Below are 22,677 nucleotides of genomic sequence, written 5' to 3'. Positions count from 1 at the left end.
GTAGTATCAGTTTCTAGAATTCTGTAACCTACTCTCATACTCCAAATAATATGCATTGGTTACTTATACTATGTTATACCATGAAAGATACCAATGGATATACAAACATTGCATGTCAATTTAATAGTAGAGAAAAAAATAAATATACTCTAGAAAACTATTCATGAGGGGAATTTACAAAACTAATATATAGTATTACATATAATCAACTAAATTATGTCTATATTTTTCCACTTTCCAATTGTATCACCATCTAAGAAAACTGTTTTTGTTTACAGTTAAGCTAAGAAGATGTACTTGCATTTTACTTTCTGCTGTAAAAGCTATGTAAAGCTATGTTATTTGCATGGCTACATGATATGAGCTCAAAAGTTTGGAGGCAATCATTGTTTGAAGTAATATTACCCTTAAAATGATTTCAATTGACTATTATCAAGTACCTACAAGAATGTCTTGCAGGGGCATAATCCTAGAACAGCACCTGCCTTCCATTTCTCTCCTCCCCTCCTTCCTACTTTCGTTTTTCCCTGTTTTTCTTCATATACGTTGAAGAATACCAGCCTTCCAGTTGGTAGGCCCTTTAATAGACACTAGGAACATCAGCATAGAAACCAATCCAAACCACACAAAATCTGTTCCCTCCTCTTCCAATGTTCACCATATTGTAATGGATAATTACATGTAAATAGTCCAGCACAAGATAATATAACCTAAGCTAAAGTAGAGGAAAGAACAAAGTGCTGAGCACAGATGGATGATTTTTTTTCTTCTATTGAAGAAAGCGGCTTTAGAAATCTCTTCCAGTTATAAGGAGTCCCAGCACATTGAACGACCATCCTGGGGATGGCTCTAACAGTAAAGGGCAATCTCCTAAAGTAGAAATTATCTCCTCTAAATGCCTTACATCCTCGGTCTTTCAGGCTTTAACTGAAAGCATATTGCTATAAGCACACCTCTGGAGAATTTAGGAAGGAAGGCAAAGATGAACTCCCTACCTACTTAAGAACTTCAAATGTGTACACTTTTCAGGCTCTATACCATTAGTATACTATATTTTATTAGTGAATTTTTAAACTGACAGTCATTAAATAATTTTCAATCCCTGTTGATCTACTGGGATTCAACTAAGTAACCTGAGCCCACCAGTCTGTCACCACATAAAGCCTATGAATGTCACACACATTTATTTTCCTATGAGAGGTTAGTTCTCTTTTAGACAGATTTATTTTGAACTGCCTACTACATCTAGCTAACATATATTTTATTTCAGAATTGATCTTACTCTTAAACCAAGGAATGCTGTACTTCTGCCTTCTTATAAACTCATCATTCTAACATCATATTGTAAAAAGACTGAATTATTACCTCTCCTTTTTTTCTTATTGTAGTTTGTTTTCTCATTACACATTTTTACTGCCTCCCAAATAACCATGTAATATTACTTCATGTTGGGTGTCTCTGAATTGTAATTATTGGTTATTTGATTTTTTTAAAAAAATCAAAATGTGATGTAGTTAGTAATATCTTTTTACAAGACATTTGATGAATTACTGCCTAACTGACCCCTTTACTTGTCAATACTGATCTGTGTGCCATTAAATATATATTTATTATCTGCTTCTCATAAACTTTATTTAATAAATCCTGTAATAGTCTGAATTTAATTTAATCGCAACTTTAACATAGAATCCTGAGGCAATCATTCAGATATAGGATACTACTTTTTTATAGATAGAAAAGTTTCAAAAAGCTCTCACTCTAAAATCCTTGAGAAACTACTTTTATCTAAAGACTTATTTTATGTAGAATTCTTTTAACTCTTGACATGATAAGAACACAAACAGCAAGAATAGCCACAAACCCTGAGGTGTTGATTGCTAAAATAAAACTGGCTTTATTTCAAACTGGGAAGAAAGAAATCAAATAGGTTTTTTGTAATTATAAATAAATAGATCCATAAATTTACTTGCTTTTACTTTTCAGTTGGCGTTTCTGGCATCGTATAGACATAATGTCTTCCTAGGCCTTTGTTGATAATAGAATTCAATAACTTAATGCTCCATGTCAGTTTAAGTATGTAAGTACAATTTGGCTAAAATACCTAATTTTCTAGTTAACTGATATTGAGGCTGTTCTGTATTATAATAGAAAAAAAAATCTGGACTCAAAGGTTAGCTTTACTTCTGTATAGAAACACACCCATTTCCTCTTTGCCTGATTATGGCTCTTCTATTTACACATACTACTTATCACTAAAATGATGCATAATGTGTATGTGATGGAATGTGCAATTTTTCCATATCTGCTTATTGCCTCAAAGTTATTCATTTGAGAGGTTGAAGAGGCCAACAATCAGCAAGTGTTTGCAACATGATCAAAGTGTCCTCATCAATAGAGAATTCACCTATGAATATAATTCTTTAATGAACTGATGGAGAAAGTCTCACCTGAGCCAGTTTATCAAGCTGCTGACTCTCTAGAATCTCTCCCTGTTTTTACTACATGCAATCAATCAGTAAATCACTTCATTCTATACACAATATATCTCCTTACTGAACTGTACCCATCCAAGTTTAAATTACCATCATCTCTAACGTATGGACTGATCTACACTCTACATGATTCTTCACTGAACACCCACAGTATATGTAGCAAAACAGAGTAACTATACTATATATACTAAAAATATACTATTTCTATCACATGTAGTTATAGCCCACAGAGTTTCCACAATATTGCCAGGTGAAATAGAATTTGGCATTTGTTATTGCAGGTGAAATAGTTTTGTTATTGCATTATCACCTTGTCACCTAGAGTCTGTTCAATTTACAGAAGGCAGAAAACATATGTCCAGAGGTAGAATTCCTTACCTGTAAAATACTTTTTATTCTTGTGTTGTGGTGTATTTAATGAAAACATTTTACATTTAAAACTGTCAATTGGAACTATGAATTCTGAGCTTGCCTTTTCTACATTTAAGCCTGTGAGATGAGTGTACTCCAGAAGCCTATGCCCTGCATAACTACTGAAGACTAATTTTTCTAGCTTCAAAAGAAACTGATAAAAGTTTCAAAAAAATGTTAACTGTACAACAATGAGGAGAACGATAATGTTATCGTGCCTAATAGCTACCACTTCTGGACCATGAGGAACAGAGACTAAACTGCCTGACATATGCAGTGTGGAAGGAATTTTGATTATTATTTGCTATCATGATTTTATGGACACTATATATAAGATCACACTGGTGATAGAGGTAACTTTGTAATTCATGTAACAAAATAGTTGATCTTATATTTATTTAATAGCTGATGAGCTGACTATATTTTATTTCTGTCATGTGCCTAGGAAACTAATGTCTTTCTTGGTCAATGATGGAAAGCCTATGTCTTATGTAAAGCAGGGAAAATGAATTATATTTCATATTCTGTCTCCCCAACCTGAAAAAAAACTAAATTTTCTGGCCTCCCTCTCTTCTCTCCTCCCTCCCTCTCTTCTCTCTCTCTCTAGCATGTATAAAACAATGTTTGAAATATATATGTAACATTATATCTATATACCTATATCTATCTATCATGAGCGTAAAATAACATGCATTGTGTATTCTTACTTAAGACACACAGAGAAACGATGGAAATAGTGCCTGGTTTTATGGTCTTCTAGAATATTCTAGATAATAAAATTTTAATCATTTTGGACACTGACTTTAGAAGCATTAAAAGCATTTTTGGTTTCTCAACATCCATGGGTAGGAAGTGGGCACTTGGAGAGCAGATACCTTGTCTTTTAGTTCATAGGTCTCTGAGTTGCATAAGTACATAATACCTCACATCATTCAGACATCTTGGACATTGGGATTGATACCATAATTGAAAAGAATTTTTCATTGCTTCTGTGAGGACATGATGTTGTATTTTGAGTAAATGATAAGGGTGAGTAAAGGATACTCATGAGTAAAGGATAAGGGACCAACTATGTGATCAGAAGGTAAATATTAAACTCTGGTAAATATTGGTGTTGTTTATTAAGATTTTTTCTTGTTCTCACACAGAAACATGGTAGAATTAAACTTGCCTACCTCTTCAAAGTAACGGATTTTGTTCTGTGAAATGAGAGTGAAAGACATGTATTTATTTCCTGAGGGAAGCTTTAAAAACCTAATCTAATTTCACTATCATTTTTCCCCCTAACTTTTGCCTTGGAAACAAGCAATGTTCCATATGTTGTCTGCTATGTCAATATAGATCCTAGACTAAGGAAAATGCAGAGTAGTTGCATCAGTCAACCTGTGATATACATGTAGTGCATGTGAAAACATAGCATATGTTGTTTCAAACCAATGAGTTTTGCAACACAACCTAAACTATTCTGACAGGTGCATTCAATGAAACTTGAATTAAAGATGAGATTCATGATTTTGTCATTTCAATATTAGTGATCCTTTCATCATTAGAAAAATATAACAAAGAGAAAGAGAGAGAGGAAAAACAGTTATACATATATATATGTATATATATACATATATATGTGTAATGTTTCCTTTTCTATTTAAAACTGTAGGATTACAGTAAGGCAGGACTACTCAAACTAAAAAGCTTCTTCATGGTAAAGAAAACCATCAATAAAATGTAAAGACAACCTATGAAATGGGAGAAAAATTTGCAAACCATATATCCAACAAGGGGTTAATATCCAAAATATATAAGGAACTCATATACCTCAATAGCAAATGAATAAATAACCCAACTTTAAAATAAACAAAAGATCTAAATAGATTTTTTTCCCAAAGACATACAGGTGGCCAACAGGTACATGAAAAGATTTTCAAAATCACTAGTCATCAGGAAAATGAAAATCAAAACCACAATATCACCTCAAACCTGTTACAATGGCTATCATCAAAACAACAAGAGATAATATGTATTGGCCAGGATGTGAAGAAAAGGGAACCTTTGTGCACTAGTTGGTGGGAATGCAAATTGGCACAGACACCATGGAAAACAGTATGGATATTCCTCAAGAAATGGCAAATAGAACTACCATATAATCCAATAATCGAACTTCTGTGTATATAACCAATGGAAGTGAAATCATTATCTCAGAGATATCTGTACTTCCATGATTATAGCAGTATTATTTACAGAAGCCAAGTATTATTTACAAAGCAGTATTATTTACATAGTATTATTTCCAGTATTACGGAAACAACCTAAGTGTCCATCTACAGATGAATGGATAAAGAAAATATGTAAATATATTGTGTGTATATATATATATATATTCATTGTATATATATTCAATGAAATATTATTCAGCCTTTAAAAAGAAGGAAATTCTGTCATTTGCAACAGTATGAATGAAACTAAAGGGCATTATGCTAAGAGAAATGTCAGACAGAGAAAAATAAATACTGCATGGTATCACTTATATGTGGATTTTGTTTTTAAGTTAAACTCATAGAATCAGAGAGTAGAAAAGTGACTGCTGTTGGCTGGGGGTTGGAGGAAATAAAGAGAGGTTGTTAACAGGGTATGAAATTTCAGTTATAAGATGAATAAGGCCAGAGGATCTATTGTATAATATGATGACTATAGCTGACACCACTGTATTGTATAATTGAAATTTGCTGAGAACAAATTTGCTGAGAGAAATTTGCTGAGAACAACTTAAATGTTCTCACCAAAACCAAAAAAGTAAATATGTATGGTGATGGATGTGTTAATTAACTCACTGGGGGAGTCCTTTAATAATGTATACATATATCAAGTCATCGTGTTGTACATTTTAAATATCTTATCATTTAATTTTTAATTTTACCTCAATAAACCTGAAACAAATTTTAAATACAATATTTTAATAAACACATACAGAAAACTGTAAAACAGGTTAATAAAATATCTTATTATACAAAGAAGATAATTCAATAAATTGACTATATTAGATACTCCACCTATTCACTGGATATTAATTTCTTCAGTGAATGTTTAATGAGTACTTAGTGTATTTCTAGTAGGAGATATTGAATAAAATAGGCAGCAGAAGGGGGATGACTCTAAATATAGGAGGTTGCATCAATAGAACTCTGAAATTTCTCAGATAATGAAGTTGAAAATTCATTGTTTATAAAAAAGATTCTAGTTTGAAAAACTCTTTGAATATTAGTGTCATTAATAGAATAGAAACAGTTCTTGGCTTAACCCAAATAGCATTCAGTTCTGGATGTTTAAATTTGTGATCACTGTCAGATATCCATGTAAATGTATTAAATATCTAGTTGTATATATAAGTTTGCAGCTATGAAAACAAGTTAGTGCTGGAGATATACACCTGAGGGTATGAAAATACATGGCATTCAAAGTCATGAGAATGCATTAGATCAGCTTTACAGATAAAGCATGTCTTATTTTTACCCAGGACGTAATGTAAAATGATGTAATGAAGGTATTGAAGCTTCACGGCTCACTTAATCATCAAACATTTTTTAGATTTTCAGGCATATTAAATAATAAATTTTTCATTGTTCTAAGATGAAATATACTCAGAATTTGTTTAATTGTTGATTAATTTGTCCATGAACATGCAATGCACAGTGAAATTTGAAAAATAATGCAATCACTTTCAGTGGCTGGCACTCTGTAGTAGCATTTATGAAGGCAGTGAGCCAGTGATGCAGAAATAATTGTAACATCTATCTCTGTGGTTTGATGTCAAACAATTAATTAATAATATAAACTTTCTAAAGTTGGTTTTCCTCCCTAATTATTTTTTTCTTGAAACTCATTTCACATTCTCCACATTTTAAAAACTGTAACATAATCTTGAAGTAGCTAAAAAGAAGTTTATGACCATCACTTCAAAATTTGAAGTGATCTCTGATGTTTTGGAAGTCATTTAAAATCTATCAAGATTATAAGATATGGAGTCCTTCCACATCAATATGTTTAATATAGTTATCTAAAAAAAAGTCCCACAAATTTTTGAACAAGTAAAATTTATTTTATAAAACAAGTAAGAGTGACTTTCAGTCTAGATTAAGCAATGACTCCAAATAATCAATGATGGACAATAACAAAGGTTTACTTCTGACTCATGGCATGCCAGTGTTGATGAGCTGTGGCTGTGCTCTGAGCTCTCTGTTCTGTAACCAGGTTGATGAAGCAGCTCTTGTCATTGTCATTATCATGTCAGTTTCCAAGTAGAGTGAACAGAGAGGTGGCATCTTAGTTTCGACTACTATAAAAAGTGACACAGACGGGTGGCTTTTAAACAACAGAAATTTACTTCTCAGTTCTGGAGGCTCGAAGTCCAAGATCAGGGTGCCAGCATGGTCAGGTTCTGGTTAGGATCCCCTTTTGGGTTGCAGACTGCCATTCTCTTATTTTATTTAGAAGACTAAACGCTCTCTGGAGTTTCTTTCATAAGGGCACTAACTCCATCATGAAAGCTCCACCCTCATGGCATAATTACCTCCCAAAGACCCCCAGCTCCTAATAACATAACATTGTGGGTTAGGATTTCAGCATTTGGATTTTGGGACACACAAACATTCAGTCCATGGCAGTTGGTGAGCTACACTCTGGCTTGTAAAGCTTCTGCTTGGACATTAAACATTTGTTTTCCTCTCATATTTCACTGGTCAATCTGTGTCAGGGCTGAGTTCAACATGGTAGAGATACCAATTATTCCCTCTAGAAGGCCTGCCCTCAGAAGGACAACAAGTATTTTGAGCAATTATAAATCTACCAGAGTAAGCAGACTCTTTGCAATGAAGTTATTTATTCCAAAATTCATATTCCAAACTTCATTCACTTTAATCATATATGGAGCCCCAATTTCTCATTCAAATTCTACTCACAGATTTACTTAGTTGAAACAATACTGGATGCCTGGTTTATAAGCAAAAAAGAGAAGTGACACTGTAGCAAGAGAATGAAGGAAAAGTTAAGAAAATGAGAGCCAGTCCAGAACATGTACTTGTCATGGTAGAATTCAGTAGCTCCCAGATGGTCACATGAAAGCTCATAATGCCTTTTAGGACCTAAGGCTTGAAATTGACATTGCCTCATCTGTCCACATTCCATTGTACAAAGCAAGCCAAAGAGCCAAGTCCAACACAACCAGCATCACTTTCTAGAGAAGTGGAAATGATGAATGGAACAAATATTTGCTAAAATAACTAATATGCCACAGATATTCAGTTTCTAAGAACCATTAAAATTATCCTTCTTTTGGTAGGACAATAAATATATTTTAGGAAGAAAATTATTCAAAGTGGATGGATTTAAATAGTTGATGCATAAAGAGGTAGGTAAAATCCTACATCTCTAGAAAACTGGCCACCCATAATAACTCTTTTCCCAAGAGATACTATGAATCTTAAACTGTGGATTTCCTTGAATCACCAGGGGAAAAAAAACCTCATGTTTTAAGATCTTATGCAGTGTAAGATTTTGGTTATATTTTTTGTTACTGTTTTTTGTTTTGTGTTGTTTTTGTTTTTGCTGAAATTCAGTTTAACTGCATTGTGCATCTTTCAAAAGCAAATACTAGGTATCTTGAATATTAAGGTTAAATATTTACGGAGTCATGAATAGTTTCAGATTTATTATAAAACTAAACATATGACATATTTCACAGTGGTACCATGTTAGTTTCATTTTTGCATATAGAATTAGACATTTGAGTGTATTTTTTTAAAGTTAATTGACATATCTCTTTAACATCGTCAGTAGAAAAAAGCCAAAAATTAATTACACAACAGAGTTAACATCGCAGGTGATTTACAAACCTGATGTACAATTTTAAAAAGTAAACATCACCCTTCTGAATTTGTTTGTAATCTGTACAATGAAATGGTTGAGCGATAAATTTCTTTTCCTTGTCCTCCTTACATGATTAATGTTTTTAATAGTTCTTTACCACTTGAGAGAAAATACTCAAAAACTTAGCAACTTAAAATAAAGGCCATTTATTTATCTCATTATTCTGTTATTTGGTGATTTAGCTTATAGTTGTCCAGCAGATCTGCTGATGTCTGCTGGGCTCAAGCCCGCTGCCAGGTAGCTGGGTGATTGATCTGGGAGTGAGCTCTAGGAAAGGGTGCAACAGGGCCATGTGTCTGTCATCACTGGGGAAGCTAACTCGGGCTTCTTTATGTGAGGGTGTTGGCAGAAAGAATAGAAATACATGGCCTGTCGAGTCTTAGATTCATGATTTGCACAGCCTCACTTTCAACACATGCTTTTGGTTAAACCAAATCATAAGGCTAGCTTAAATATAACGTACAGGGAAATAAACTCTAGTTCTTGATGGGAGGATCTGCAAAATATTGTGGCCAATTTTACAATCACCACAATAGTATAGAATAATGTATATTTTTATTACTAATAAATATTATATACATATGTACATATATACAAAACAGATTATAGATACTACTAATACTGAGCCCATTATTACTTATCACTTTCATTGCTATTTTCACAATATTTGAGCCTTTATTCAAAATATATTTCATGGCACTTATAATTGAAGTATTCATAAACATCACCTTTTCCATTTACAACTAAAAGCAAAGCAACTTTGGTAAATGTTCTTGTCATTGTCACTGCAAATCAATAAATAGAAACCAATTATGTTTTAAGCAATAATTTTTCAATGGACTATAAATGCTTACTTCTTCCAAGACTTTTTATTCTGATTATCATTAGGCAATTATATCACTTAAATATGGCCCTGAAACATTTTACAAACTGCAATTAAGAAAATTCAAACTAGATTTAAAATATATCACATGGACTTTTTATTTCCCCTTTATCTGCATTTATATTTTGATGAACAGTATTATTGATGTAGAATTTTTTTACTTATGGAAAAATCACCTTTTTCAAAGAAATGAATATAAATTAATTTGGATTATGCATAGATACATTAAGTCTTTTCCCTATGATTATGAAGCTGAATGATTAATCAATAGGTAGTAGAACATCATTCATTTGTTAACTATTTTCTTCATATAGTTAATTTTCATGTAATAATATGTGTGACTATTTGGAAAGGAATATGATTGTCATTTGATCACTACAGGGTTTTTTTTGTTTGTTTTTTTCTTTTTAACATAACAAAAGACACCTTTATTACGCTCATCACTTAGGAAGTTCCAAGGGTTTTAGGAGCCAGAAACAAGGGGAAGACAAAATATATATTTCTTAATATAAATCACAATTTCACACAAACCAAAAGAGTTTATAAGAACACATGAAATAGCCCCCCTGCTACACACATACCTTTTATACCTTCTTAGTGGCAATTTGACTGACACAAAGATCTACCTACTTCATGACATATAAATATAAGAAGCAAAGCTAGATATAGACTACACCTCATGACCAATGTTTGAGCCTCCTATATTACTTAGAAATTACCCAGATATCCAAAATTATACTTACCATTCATACTAGATTTTAAAGTTAACTAAGGGCCTTGGGAATTATATTTAAGCTGACATATTACAGAACTTAATTATTGTTGCTATCAAAAAGTTTGTCAGAATTGTACTTCGGTTTAAATAAACATAATTTTTTCTTACTATTTATTTTGTACATAGTAGTGTATCTATGTCAATCCCAATCTCCCAATTCACCACACCACCCCCACCACCCCCACCGCTTTCCGACCTTGGTGTCCATACGTTTGTTCTCTACATCTGTGTTCTATTTCTGCCCTGAAAATTGGTTCATCTGTATCATTTTTCTAGGTTCCACATATATGTGTTAATATACAATATTTGTTTTTCTCTTTCTGACATACGTCACTCTGTATGAGTCTCTAGATCCATCCACGTCTCTACAAATGACCCAATTTCATTCCTTTTTATGGCTGAGTAATATTCCATTCTATATATGTACCACTTCTTCTTTACCCATTTGTCTGTCAATGGGCATTTAAGTTGTTTCCATGTCCTGACTAAGGTAAATGATGCTTCAATGACCATTGTGGTACATGACTGTTTTTGAATTATGGTTTTCGTAGGGTATATGCCCAGTAGTGGAATTGCTGGGTCATATGGTAATTCTATTTATAGTTTTTTAAGGAACCTCCATGCTGTTCTCCATAGTGGCTGTATCAATTTACATTCCCACCAACAGTGCAAGAGGGTTCCCTTTTCTCCACACCCTCTCTAGCATTTGTTTATTGTAGATTTTCTGATTATGCCCATTCTAACTGGTTTGAGATGATACCTAACTGTAGTTTTGAATTGTATTTGTCTAATAATTAGTGATGTTGAGCAGATTTTCATGAGCTCCTTGGCCATCTGTATGTCTTTTTTGGAGAAATGTCTATTTACATCTTCTGCCTATTTTTTGATTGGGTTGTTTGTTTTTTTTAATATTGAGCTGCATGAGCTATTTATATATTTTGGAGATTAATCCTTTGTTTATTGATTTATTTGCAAATATTTTCTCCCATTCTGACGGTTGTCTTTTCGTCTTGTTTGCAGTTTCCTTTGTTCATAAGAGCTTTTAAGTTTTATTAGATCCCATTTGTTTATTTTTATTTCCATTATTCTAGGAGGTGGATCAAAAAAGCTCTTGCTGTGATTTATGTCAAAGAGTGTTCTTCCTATGTTTTCCTCTAAGAGTTTTATAGTGTCCAGTCTTACATTTAGGTCTTTAATCCATTTTGAGTTTATTTTTGTGTATGGTGTTAGGGAGTGTTCTAGTTTCATTCTTTTACATGTAGCTGTCCAGTTTTCCCAACACCATTTATTGAAGAGACTGTCTTTTCTCCATTGTATATCCTTGCCTCCTTTGTCATAGATTAGTTGACCATAGGTGCATAGGTTTATCTCTGAGCTTTCTATCCTGTTCCATTGATCTATATTTCTGTTTCTGTGCCAGTACCATATTGTCTTGATTACTGTAGCACTGTAGTATAGTTTGAAGTCAGGGAGTCTGATTCCTCCAGCTCCGTTTTTTTTCCCTCAAGACTGCTTTGGCTATTTGGGGTCTTTTGTGTCTCCATACAAATTTTAAGATATTTTGTTCTAGTTCTGTAAAGAATGCCACTGGTAATTTGATAGGGATTGCATTGGACCTGTAGATTGCTTTGGGTAGTATAGTCATTTTCAAAATATTGACTCTTCCAATCCAAGAAAATGGTGTATCTCTCCATCTGTTTGTGTCATCTTTGATTTCTTTCATCAGTGTCTTATACTTTTCTGAGTACAAGTCTTTTACCTCCTTAGGTAGGTTTATTCCTGGGTATTTTATTCTTTTTGTTGTAATGGTTAATGGGAGTGTTTCCTTAATTTCTCTTTCAGATTTTTCATCATGAGTGTATAGGAATGCAAGAGATTTCTGTGCATTCATTTTGTATCCTGCAACTTTACTGAATTCATTGATTAGCTCTAGTATTTTTCTGGTGACATTTAGAATTTTCTATGTATAGTATCATGTCATCCAGAAACAAGAAAGGACACTACATAATGATCAAGGGATCATTCCAAGAAGAAGATATAACAATTATAAATATATATGCACCCATAATAGGATCACCTCAATACATAAGGCAACTACCAACAGCTATAAAAAAGGAAATCAACAGTAACACAGTAACAGTGACGGACTTTAACACCTCACTTACACCAATGGACAGATCATCCAGACAGAAAATTAATAAGGAAAGACAAGCTTTAAATGACTAAATAGATCAGATAGATTTAATTGATATTTATAGGACATTCCATCCAAAAACAGCAGATCACACTTTCTTCTCAAGTGCACACGAAACATTCTCCAGGATAGATTACATCCTGGGTCACAAATCAAACCTTGGTAAATGTAAGAAAACTGAAATCATATCAAGCATCTTTTCTGACCACAACACTATGAAATTAGAAACCAATTACAGGGGAAAAAATGTAAAAAACACAAAAACGTGGAGACTAAATACATTGCTAAATAACCAAGAGATCACTGAAGAAATCAAAGAGGAAATCAAAAAATACCTAGAGACAAATTACAATGAAAACACAATGATCCAAAATCTATGGGATGCAGCAAAAGCAGTTCTAAGAGGGAAGTTTATAGCTATACATGCCTACATCAAGAAACAAGAAAAATCTCAAATAAACAATCTAACCTTACACATAAAGGAACTAGAGAAAGAAGAACAAACAAAACCCAAAGTTATAGAAGAATTCATAAAGATCACAGCTGAAATAAATGAAATAGAAACAAAGAAAACAGTAGGGAAGATCAATAAAACTAAAAGCTGGTTCTTTGAGAAGATAAACAAAATTGGTAATCCTTTAGCCAGACTCATCAAGAAAAAGAGGGAGAGGACTCCAATCAATAAAATTAGAAATGAAAAAGGAGACATTACAACGGACACCACAGAAATACAAAGCATCATAAGAGACTACTACAAACAATTCTATGCCAATAAAATGGACAACTTGGAAGAGATGGACAAATTCTTAGAAAGGTATAACCTTCCAAGACTGAACCAGGAAGAAACAGAAAATATGAACAGACCAAACACAAGTAATGAAATTGAAGCTGTGATTAAAAATCTTCCAACAAACAAAAGTCCAGGACCAAATGACTTCACAGGCAAATTCTATCAAACCCTTTGAGAAGGGCTAACACCCATCCCTCTCAAATTCTTCCAAAAAATTGCAGAGGGAGGAACCCTCCCGAATTCATTCTATGAGGCCACATCACCCTGATACCAAAACCAGACAAAGATACTACAAAAAAAGAAAATTACAGACCAGTATCACTGATGAATATAGATGCAAAAATCCTCAACAAAATACTAGCAAACAGAATCCAACAACCATGAAAAGGATCATACACGATCACCATGATCAAGTGGGATTTATCCGAGGGATGCAAGGATTCTTCAGTGTACACAACTCAATCAATGTGATACACCATATTAAGAAATTGAAGAATAAAAACCATATGATCATCTCAATAGATGCAGAAAAAGTATTTTGGTAAAATTCAACACCAATTTATGATAAAAACTCTCCAGAAAGTGGGCATAGAGGGAACCTACGTCAACATAATAAAGGCTATATATGACAAACCCACAGCAAACATCATTCTCAGTGGTGAAAAACTGAAAGCATTTCCTGTAAGATCAGGAACAAGACAAGGATGTCCACTCTTGCCACTCTAATTTAACATAATTTTGGAAGTCCTAGTCACGGCAATCAGAGAAGAAAAAGAAATAAAAGGAATACAATTGGAAGAGAAAAAGTAACACTTATCATAGTGTTTTTAACAGATTGTTTTCTTAATGATTACTTATTAGTTTGCCCATAGGTAACACTATTTTATTTGAAATAGTCCTTCAGTATTTATACAGAAACCACTTCATTTAAATAGGATTTGAGCTTCCTTATTTCAGTAATATCATGTTTTAATATCATGTATTAAGTCTAAACTTTCCTGAATGCAAGGATTATTTTCTTGACTTCACAAACCTGCAATAGGAAAGCATAATCAAAGTCATCTAAGAAGTAATCATACACATTAATTTCACCAGACTTTATTTTATTCTTAAATATATGCTTTTAATTCTGTGGTCTTCATGATCCTCTCTAGTCCTAAAATATTCTCGCCTAGTTTATAAATCATACATCCTAAAAAATATTCCAGAAAGACCATTCACCATGGAAAATTGTGTGTTCTATAAAACCAGAATTATTTTCTATTTTAATAAAACATATTTCTTTTTTTTCTTTATTTTGATAGGGTATCGAACTCTAGTTGCAATGTTAAATTTTCTTTCATATTTTCCATATGTTAGAATTTCAAGTTATAAGACAGAAAACAAGTGTATAGAAATAACCATTTATTCAATACATATTATATAAAGACTACCATTTTCATATTGAATAGAAATGAAATGGCTTTGCAATAAATACTATAAATAAATATTCTAGTCACTAAAGGACATTTAATTTTATTGAAGGATTATAAAAATTAAATATTAGTTTTAGAGTGGTTACTGAGATTTTATTTATGTCTGCAATGTTGAAATAATATAACTATACAAAAATTACATATAATAAAATCAGATATTCAGTCATATTTTTCACCATATTTTCTCTCTACTCATATTTATAATATTTATATGATATATATGTATATGTAATAAGAAAATAAATAATATCTAGGCTATACTCCTAAATAAAATTTATATTTACACATAATTTACTGGGGAGTAAAGTATTTATTTAAAAGCTTATTATTCAAGGTAGTGGGAAGCAGCTGCATAGCACAGGGAGATCAGATCTGTGCTTTGTGACAACCTAGAGGAGTGGGATAGGAAGGGTGGGAGGCAGATGCAAGAGGGAGGGGATATGGGGATATATGTATACATATAGCTGATTCACTTTGTTATACAGAAAAAACTAACACAACATTGTAAAGCAACTATACTCCAATAAAGATGTTTTAAAAATTAAATAAATAAAATAAAATCAATATCATCAGGGTAATGTTATATTAAAACAATGTGCAAATAGATTTTTTCAAGTTATGAAACTTTAGGATAATAATAAATTGTCTTTTGTTTTTTATTTTAAAAAAAGCATATTATTTCAGAAGAATATATTTTTGAAAATTTCTATGGTAAAAATTATAAAGAATTTATTAATGTTTATTTTCTTTTTGAATTAAAAATGAATTGACTAAATGTGTTATTGCAACATAAAAAGAACCATTTGTTATGATACTAAAAATTGAAACATATGTGTATATACGTACATATATTATTTTGACGTAACAAAAACTCATTTTAAATAATCCAGTGTAGTATATAAAGAAATAAAATTGATAGGCTAAAAAACAATTATCTAATTTCTTAAATAGTAAAGAAATCCAGTTAAATTTAAAATGTTTAAACCTTATTAAAACTGATATTTCTGCATATCTATAGTATCACGTCACTTTCATTCATAGCAAAAATTCTTGATATTCTATAAAATATCAAACATGTTCTGAATTTATAAGAATGTTTTCATATAGATTGCTTATTTGTATCTTAGTTACAATCTGAAGCTTATTCACTAGTAAAATAATATATTTTTACTCAGAAAACTTCCTGTCCATTCTGAGTAATGTATATGCAACTATATATTCTATGTGTCTTTTTGGTTTATGTATACTATACAGTCTCTCTGTGTCTTTAGTAAACACATTTTTTTTACAAAGTTCATTAACAATTTTTGGGTTGCACTTTGCAATTACTCTGTCAAACAAATTTCAAGTTGTTATTTTTCCTTACTATTTAATGTTCATTTCTCTAAGCAGGATAAACAGTATTCTGGAGATATCTGTTCATTTTAAGGAGTTCCTGAGAAAGTGGCTAAAATATAGTTTTAAAAATTAGTAATAGTGCAAAAAAAAAGTTTTTTGTGAAATACTGCAGTATCTTCACAGGGGGCAAATTCAAGCAAATCCTAAATTTCTCTTGAATGTGAAAAGCTTTATCTAAGTCCATCGACTTAAGTGTTGAATAAAGTAATGATGACCCAAAATTCAACTACGATCAGTTGAAATTCAGAGGTAAATTTCTGTTTCAAACATCATTTACCTTGTGTACTTAACATTTTAAGATTAATTTTCTCTAATTAGAAGGAAACATTAATGAAGAGAATTTCAGGATTTCAGATGACGGAATACTTATTTCTTCCATCTGCACAATTAATGGTGATATATAAAAGTGAATACATTATTGTAATGATAGTTTGTCCTTTTTAAGAGGTAAAACTGGCTAAAAAGTAGAAGTTATTACGAATAAACTTCTTGATGAAGCTACAGAGTCATCAATTTAGTAATCAGAAAGTCCTATATGCTCTGTTAATTATCATCTTTTCCTCTCTTTGTGTTCTGAGTACAGCTAAAGTACTGAAAGAGTTGATCAAGCATAGTCTTGTGGCTAATTGAGCAACGCTGTCTGAATCATTTAATGGTTAATTATATTCTTTTCTGCTGTATTTGACTAAAATTGCTCCAGAAAGGTCAGTTCTCAAAGATTTATGCAAAATCAACATTTTAACAAGTGAAAGTCCAATGTAATTTAAAAAAATAAATTTAAAACTTTGTGAGAAAGCTTTTAATAACAACCCACTTCCCACATGTAGGTATTTTCAGGAGAACATAATCTTAGTCTTGAAAGTTTGTAAATTCAGGAAAAAATATGCATATATAAATTAGAATATTGTCATTTAATGTATGCTGGTTTGGGAAAAAAACATACAGCTTTTCGATAGTAATCTACTTGTGAAACACTTCATATCAGATCAAGGAGCTTCTGTTTTCATGTGACTTTGCATTCACAGCTTTATTTTCGACTTCAACAAAAGTGACTTAACACTTCCTTATATGCTATGTGGTGTGCTACATGTTGAGACACAAACTGCAATACACCAGATCATTGTTTTCAAGGACCTGATAGATTGTTGGAACCGCCAGCGCATAAGCACAAGATTATGTACCCTCATAAAGCAGAAGCTAAGCATATAGCAAATCCTAACAGAGGAGCTGTTAATTATGAAAATTATTATTTTTTTAAAATTAGATGGTCCTTGAAAAGACTGATGGACTGGTATTTGTTACTGTAGGTATAGCACGTAGATTTTAGGCATCTCTGTCAGAGGACACAACTTATAATAGTGCTTCGTGATTAAGTAACAGTGAGATAAAGCAATGAACATTGTTAAAACAAATCATCCCCTTTTAAAAATATAATTCAAATATCAAATGCAATAATTAAAATTAAAATGAAATATGACATGTTCAAGCAAATAAATATATATTACCCTCTCTAAAAGTTTTTTCAAATATTTCCTAACATATTCCAGAAAAGGACAATGCTATGAACAATTTAAAATTTCATAGTAACAGAATAATTTAGGGTTCTTTTAAGCATAACATAACTGGAAATTAATATCATTTTTCAGTGCCCAAATCTTAGAACTTTCTTGTTAGTAAACTATATAAATAGAAAAAATAAGAAAAAAATTCTGAATGGTATATCACACACTTGGTTATGGGAGGGAGTGGAATATAGTAAAAGAAATGTATTCATCATCATGCTTTTGATATATAATACAATATTAAATATAATATAATAATGTTAATAAGAACTGCCTGGAGTATTATTATGTGGCATCCCTTTATGCACTTTTTTTTCATTTTGTCCTCCAAAATAGCCATAAGAAGATTTTTAGTGTAGCAAAAAATAAAATAATGTATGAAATATTCTATACATGTTTAGAGAAAGGAAATAAATTTGACTTGCATGATCATGAAAATGTCTTTGATGTAGACTTTGAAGGATTGTTGGGTTTTTCATAAGTCAGTGAAGAATCTGAGGCAGAGGGGAATTTCAGTTGGCAAGTTTGATATGAACAAAATCAGAAAGTCAAAAAGTACTGTGATGGCTTGAGGTGTTTGGATAAAACTCTTATCATGAATTTTCCTATTTAGATGAAGAAATATTTCTCCCTTATGCACTTTTCTAACATTAGAAAGAGGTAATTTTAGTAGATTAGGATCAAATAACAATAATATACTTAAAGATTCCCAAAAAAAAGGTATCTAACATAGATTTTTGATGGACCTATTATACTTTTGGATGGAAGTTTTAAAAACATAACTAACTACAGGGTTTAGATAGGATATATATTTTTTTCTTATAATATTTTGAAGTAAACATTTCCCTCTTTTGTCCATGTAAATCAATTTTATATCCCTGGCCTCCTCTGATAAACTCTTTTACTATATATTTTTTCTCTTTTTGCATTTACTCATACTTTTAATTGATAGTCTCATAAATTTGGAAACCAGAAATTTAATATTATGGGCAGAGAAAATTCAAAAGTATATTTTGAGATAAAAATTTGGATGAACTCACATGATTATACTATTATTATTATATACAAATATAAAACTTTGGAAAAAGCTATACTGATGAAAATTTTCAAGGTTGTCAAAGCAGTAGTGCCTAAAGAACTAAACAAAACAAGCTGGCTATTTTGTACTTATTTTACATTTTGAATATATTAAATTATGTTTTCTTCTTAAAGAAATATGTAGCAAACGAACACTTTTTCCTTATAATTCTATTTTATTTTTCAGGTGACACAAAAATCTACTATTCATGACGTGAAACAAAAATTTCACAAAGCATGTAAGTTTTATACACAATTTTGAATTTATATTACAGTCTTTTTTTTCTCAAATTGCTTAAGATTTACCTGTAAGAATAAGTTCAATATTACGATGGAAAGAGCGTGTGGAAATCATATTTTTACATGGAACTCAGAAATATTCTATTCTATTCTAAACATTTGTTCATTGTGAACATTTTCATATCTAACTTTCTAATTCATATTTTAACCTTCAACACTCTTTCAGTTTTTTATTTGAACTTTTTTCATACTAAACAAGAAACTTCCTATATGTGAAAGGCATTAATCAATATAAGATATTTCTTTACATTTAAGCAAATATAGAGCAAAATTTTTACTTCAGTATTTATACTGGTCAATTATCTTCCACATAGAAATTCTTTAAACAATGCATTTAAATTGTTATTTAATTTTATTAATAGGTAGATTTAAGAGATCTCATTAAGAGATCTGCTGTTACTATTTATCGGGAAATAATTATATGAGATTTCTTTTATTTTTACAACTTTTCAATTAGTTTAGCTATAATTGTTAACATAGTGGTAATGTCTATAATTATTAGGTAACAATTTTTAAGTAACTAAATTTTTAGAGCAGTTTTAGATTCACAGAAAAATTATGCAGAAAATACAGAGTTCCCATATACACCTGCCCCACAGGGGTACAGCATTCTCCACCACAAACATACAGAGTCATACATTTTTACACCCCCCAAACTTACATTGACACATCATAATTACCCAAAGTCCACAGTTTACATTAGGATTCATTTTTGGTGTTGTACATTCTGTGGATTTTGCTAAGGAGCATTTTCAATACTTTTGGATTTAGTTGAACAACATTTCTTTTCTGAAAATAGTTAAAGCTCACAATTTAATACATCAAATTGTTTAACAATACTTGAGAGTAAAGTTGGTAGAACTGTTTTATGATTTTCATTATTTTCTTTCAGGAAAAATGTAGACTATTTGCTGAATACTTTTTGTGTATATGACATTATGTTAGGCATAATGAATAATCAAATGAAGATAGGAGACATCTTATTAGCCTTCAAAAAATTGCTCATGAAGAAGATTCTATATATATATATATATATATAATATAAAAATAAAACCCAAGTAGTCAATGTATATAAAATTTATAAATATTTGGGGAAAGCTCTATTTAGAATTTTTAATAGGAACATAAAGCAGATACAGGATGAAATAGAATTATTTGAAATATGCTTAGCCAGTTTAAAATTCTTGAGGCAGGTGAGTTTTGATATTTTGCCATAAAGACATGTAGGATTTGGAAATGCAGAAGAGAACCAGAAATGCATTATAGTAGAGAAAAAAGAATGAAACAAGTGAAGTGCAGAGATCTGTTGTGGATTAATTCTCTAACTTTGAGCTTGGTAATTAAATTCTCTGTATATTTATGCCAATATTTTCTAAATTATTGAAAACTCATAATTTCTACCTTAGTACATATGTGAAAGATGTTACCCTGGTTATTTCAAGTATTTCCAGTTTATTTACATTCTAAATGCATTTGTTTTGTTAAGCTAGCAATTGAATTTCCATCCTTTGAAAGACTTAGTAATTTTATCTAGTAAAGTTTCAGAAAGTTTAGATTGTAGTAATAAGTGCGAAGACATTTTAAAAAGACTTTTTTGCTATAAAGCAGAAAGATACAACAAAATTATTTCATTTAAGTTAATAATGACAATGTAAGAATATATTATTTCTATCACTGTCTGGAAACAAGGAAGTTAATCAAAAGCTAATGTATGTTTAGAAAGAACGTGCAGTCACCTTGATGTGTGATATTATGACTATTTTTATGTTAGTTTGTATCTACATATAGACATAATTATACGGTGACTTAAAATTTTAGAACCAGATCTACATTTATGTGGTCTAGAGCCTTTTCTAGTAATTAGGAAAGTGAGGTGTAATAGCTTGTGAAAAATCCTAGTAACATCCAGTTTCAGAACTGGACAGTTGAAAATATGATGATTATATGGTTAGTTTTAATACCTGTATCAAGACTTAAGGATTTCTTGACCCCTATTATTTTATTCACTTTTTGAAGCACAGTTCTAAACTTTATCAGCTTTAAATAAATTGTAAATTTTTCTACTTTTTCAAAATTACCTTTACTTTAAAAGTATACCCATCACTTAAAGAAAAATAGTATTCAGAAGATCTTGTATTTATTATAGTGTATTTCAAAGATGTATTGGTCTTCAGGTTTTACAAAGTGCAGAAACACAAAAACATGTTTTTCTGTATCACATTACAGAGAAATATCTAGAAGTGAATTAAATTGGACATTATGCTTAATGCATTTGCCAAATCGTGAAAGGAAATTAAAAAATATTGCTAAATCTAACAATATGTGACTGTATATATAATGGTAAAAAAAATTGTGTGTTGATTGCCTTAATATTTCATGTTTTTAGCATATTTTAAGATTGACCAATATTGAATACTTTATTCAAATTCATAAATTATTTTAACATAAAAATACATATTATATATGTAGTTTTATATCTACAGTTGTTTTATAACTACAGTTTTGTAACAGTAAGGTTTTTACAGTTACTTCTTTACTTTTTGACACCAAATCATTTTTGATTAAGATGTTTTGGATGATGTTTATTTTTAGGCCCTGGAGGTATAATAGGAATTGTTAATCTTGTAAAGAAAAGAAAAAAAAAAATATATATATATATATAACTCTTATCAGAAGACTAGGTTTCCTGAGGGGAAAATTCTCTCTACATGTCGTTTATCTCTATCCTTTCTTCTCTTAGGTGTTCTGATTAAACTTGATTTCTTGTCTTCCTCCTATTCCTCTGACTTGTGTTAGTGTAACATTTTTCTTAGCTCTATTTTAGAACTTTCTTTACTGTGATTTTTCTTGTCCTATAAAATGACTATCTTATGCTCTTCTAAGGCTCATAATTTTTCAGTTCTGCTTTGTTATGAGTCATATTTTAGATTACCTTGGTGACACCATAACAATCAGACTGGTGAAGAGGTAGAAAGGGGAGGAAACTACAGTCATAATATTAGCTGTTAAGGCAAAAGGGAAAGAGCAATGGTTTTCATGAAAAAGAGATAAAATTATAAATTATATATATGCATACACATACAAATATATACTTTGGCCTATTTCTCTTCTTTTTATTTCATGTACCAAAATGGTAAAAAGCCCTCAGCTGCAAATCCTCCACTAGTCTTTCTTTATCTCCATTTATTTATTCATTAACACTTGTAATTATCATTCTTGTTTGTATCTTGAAGTCTCTCCTGGAGAGCTTCAGTGATTTTCATACTCATGTCTCTATACACCACACTCTAGTCATTCTCATCTTCTCACAAAGGTCTCACAGAAGAATTAAACCTTGCTTTGAAAACTGAGATGAAAAATAAAGAATTATACAAGTCCAGGTGACATTCTGCCTAAAACTA

The 22,677-nt window shown here is 31.0% G+C and overlaps 1 protein-coding gene across 1 annotated transcript in view; it reads left to right on the top strand.

Annotated features, from left to right (window-relative positions):
- The window catches only part of TECRL (trans-2,3-enoyl-CoA reductase like), a 91,679-nt gene that overhangs the window by 6,988 nt on the left and 62,014 nt on the right, over positions 1 to 22,677 (top strand). The window contains exon 2 of the mRNA XM_022567133.3: positions 19,164 to 19,215. Coding sequence (XP_022422841.1) covers positions 19,164 to 19,215 — 52 coding nt within the window. The remainder of the gene's footprint in view (positions 1 to 19,163; positions 19,216 to 22,677) is intronic.

This window comes from Delphinapterus leucas, chromosome 5, assembly GCF_059928025.1.
Source record: "Delphinapterus leucas isolate spDelLeu-1000000601 "Yukka" chromosome 5, BTC_Dleu_Yukka2, whole genome shotgun sequence".
NCBI classification, from domain to species: domain Eukaryota; kingdom Metazoa; phylum Chordata; class Mammalia; order Artiodactyla; family Monodontidae; genus Delphinapterus; species Delphinapterus leucas.
Note: the sequence above shows the minus strand (reverse complement) of the source record. Positions and strands in the feature narration are given on the sequence as shown.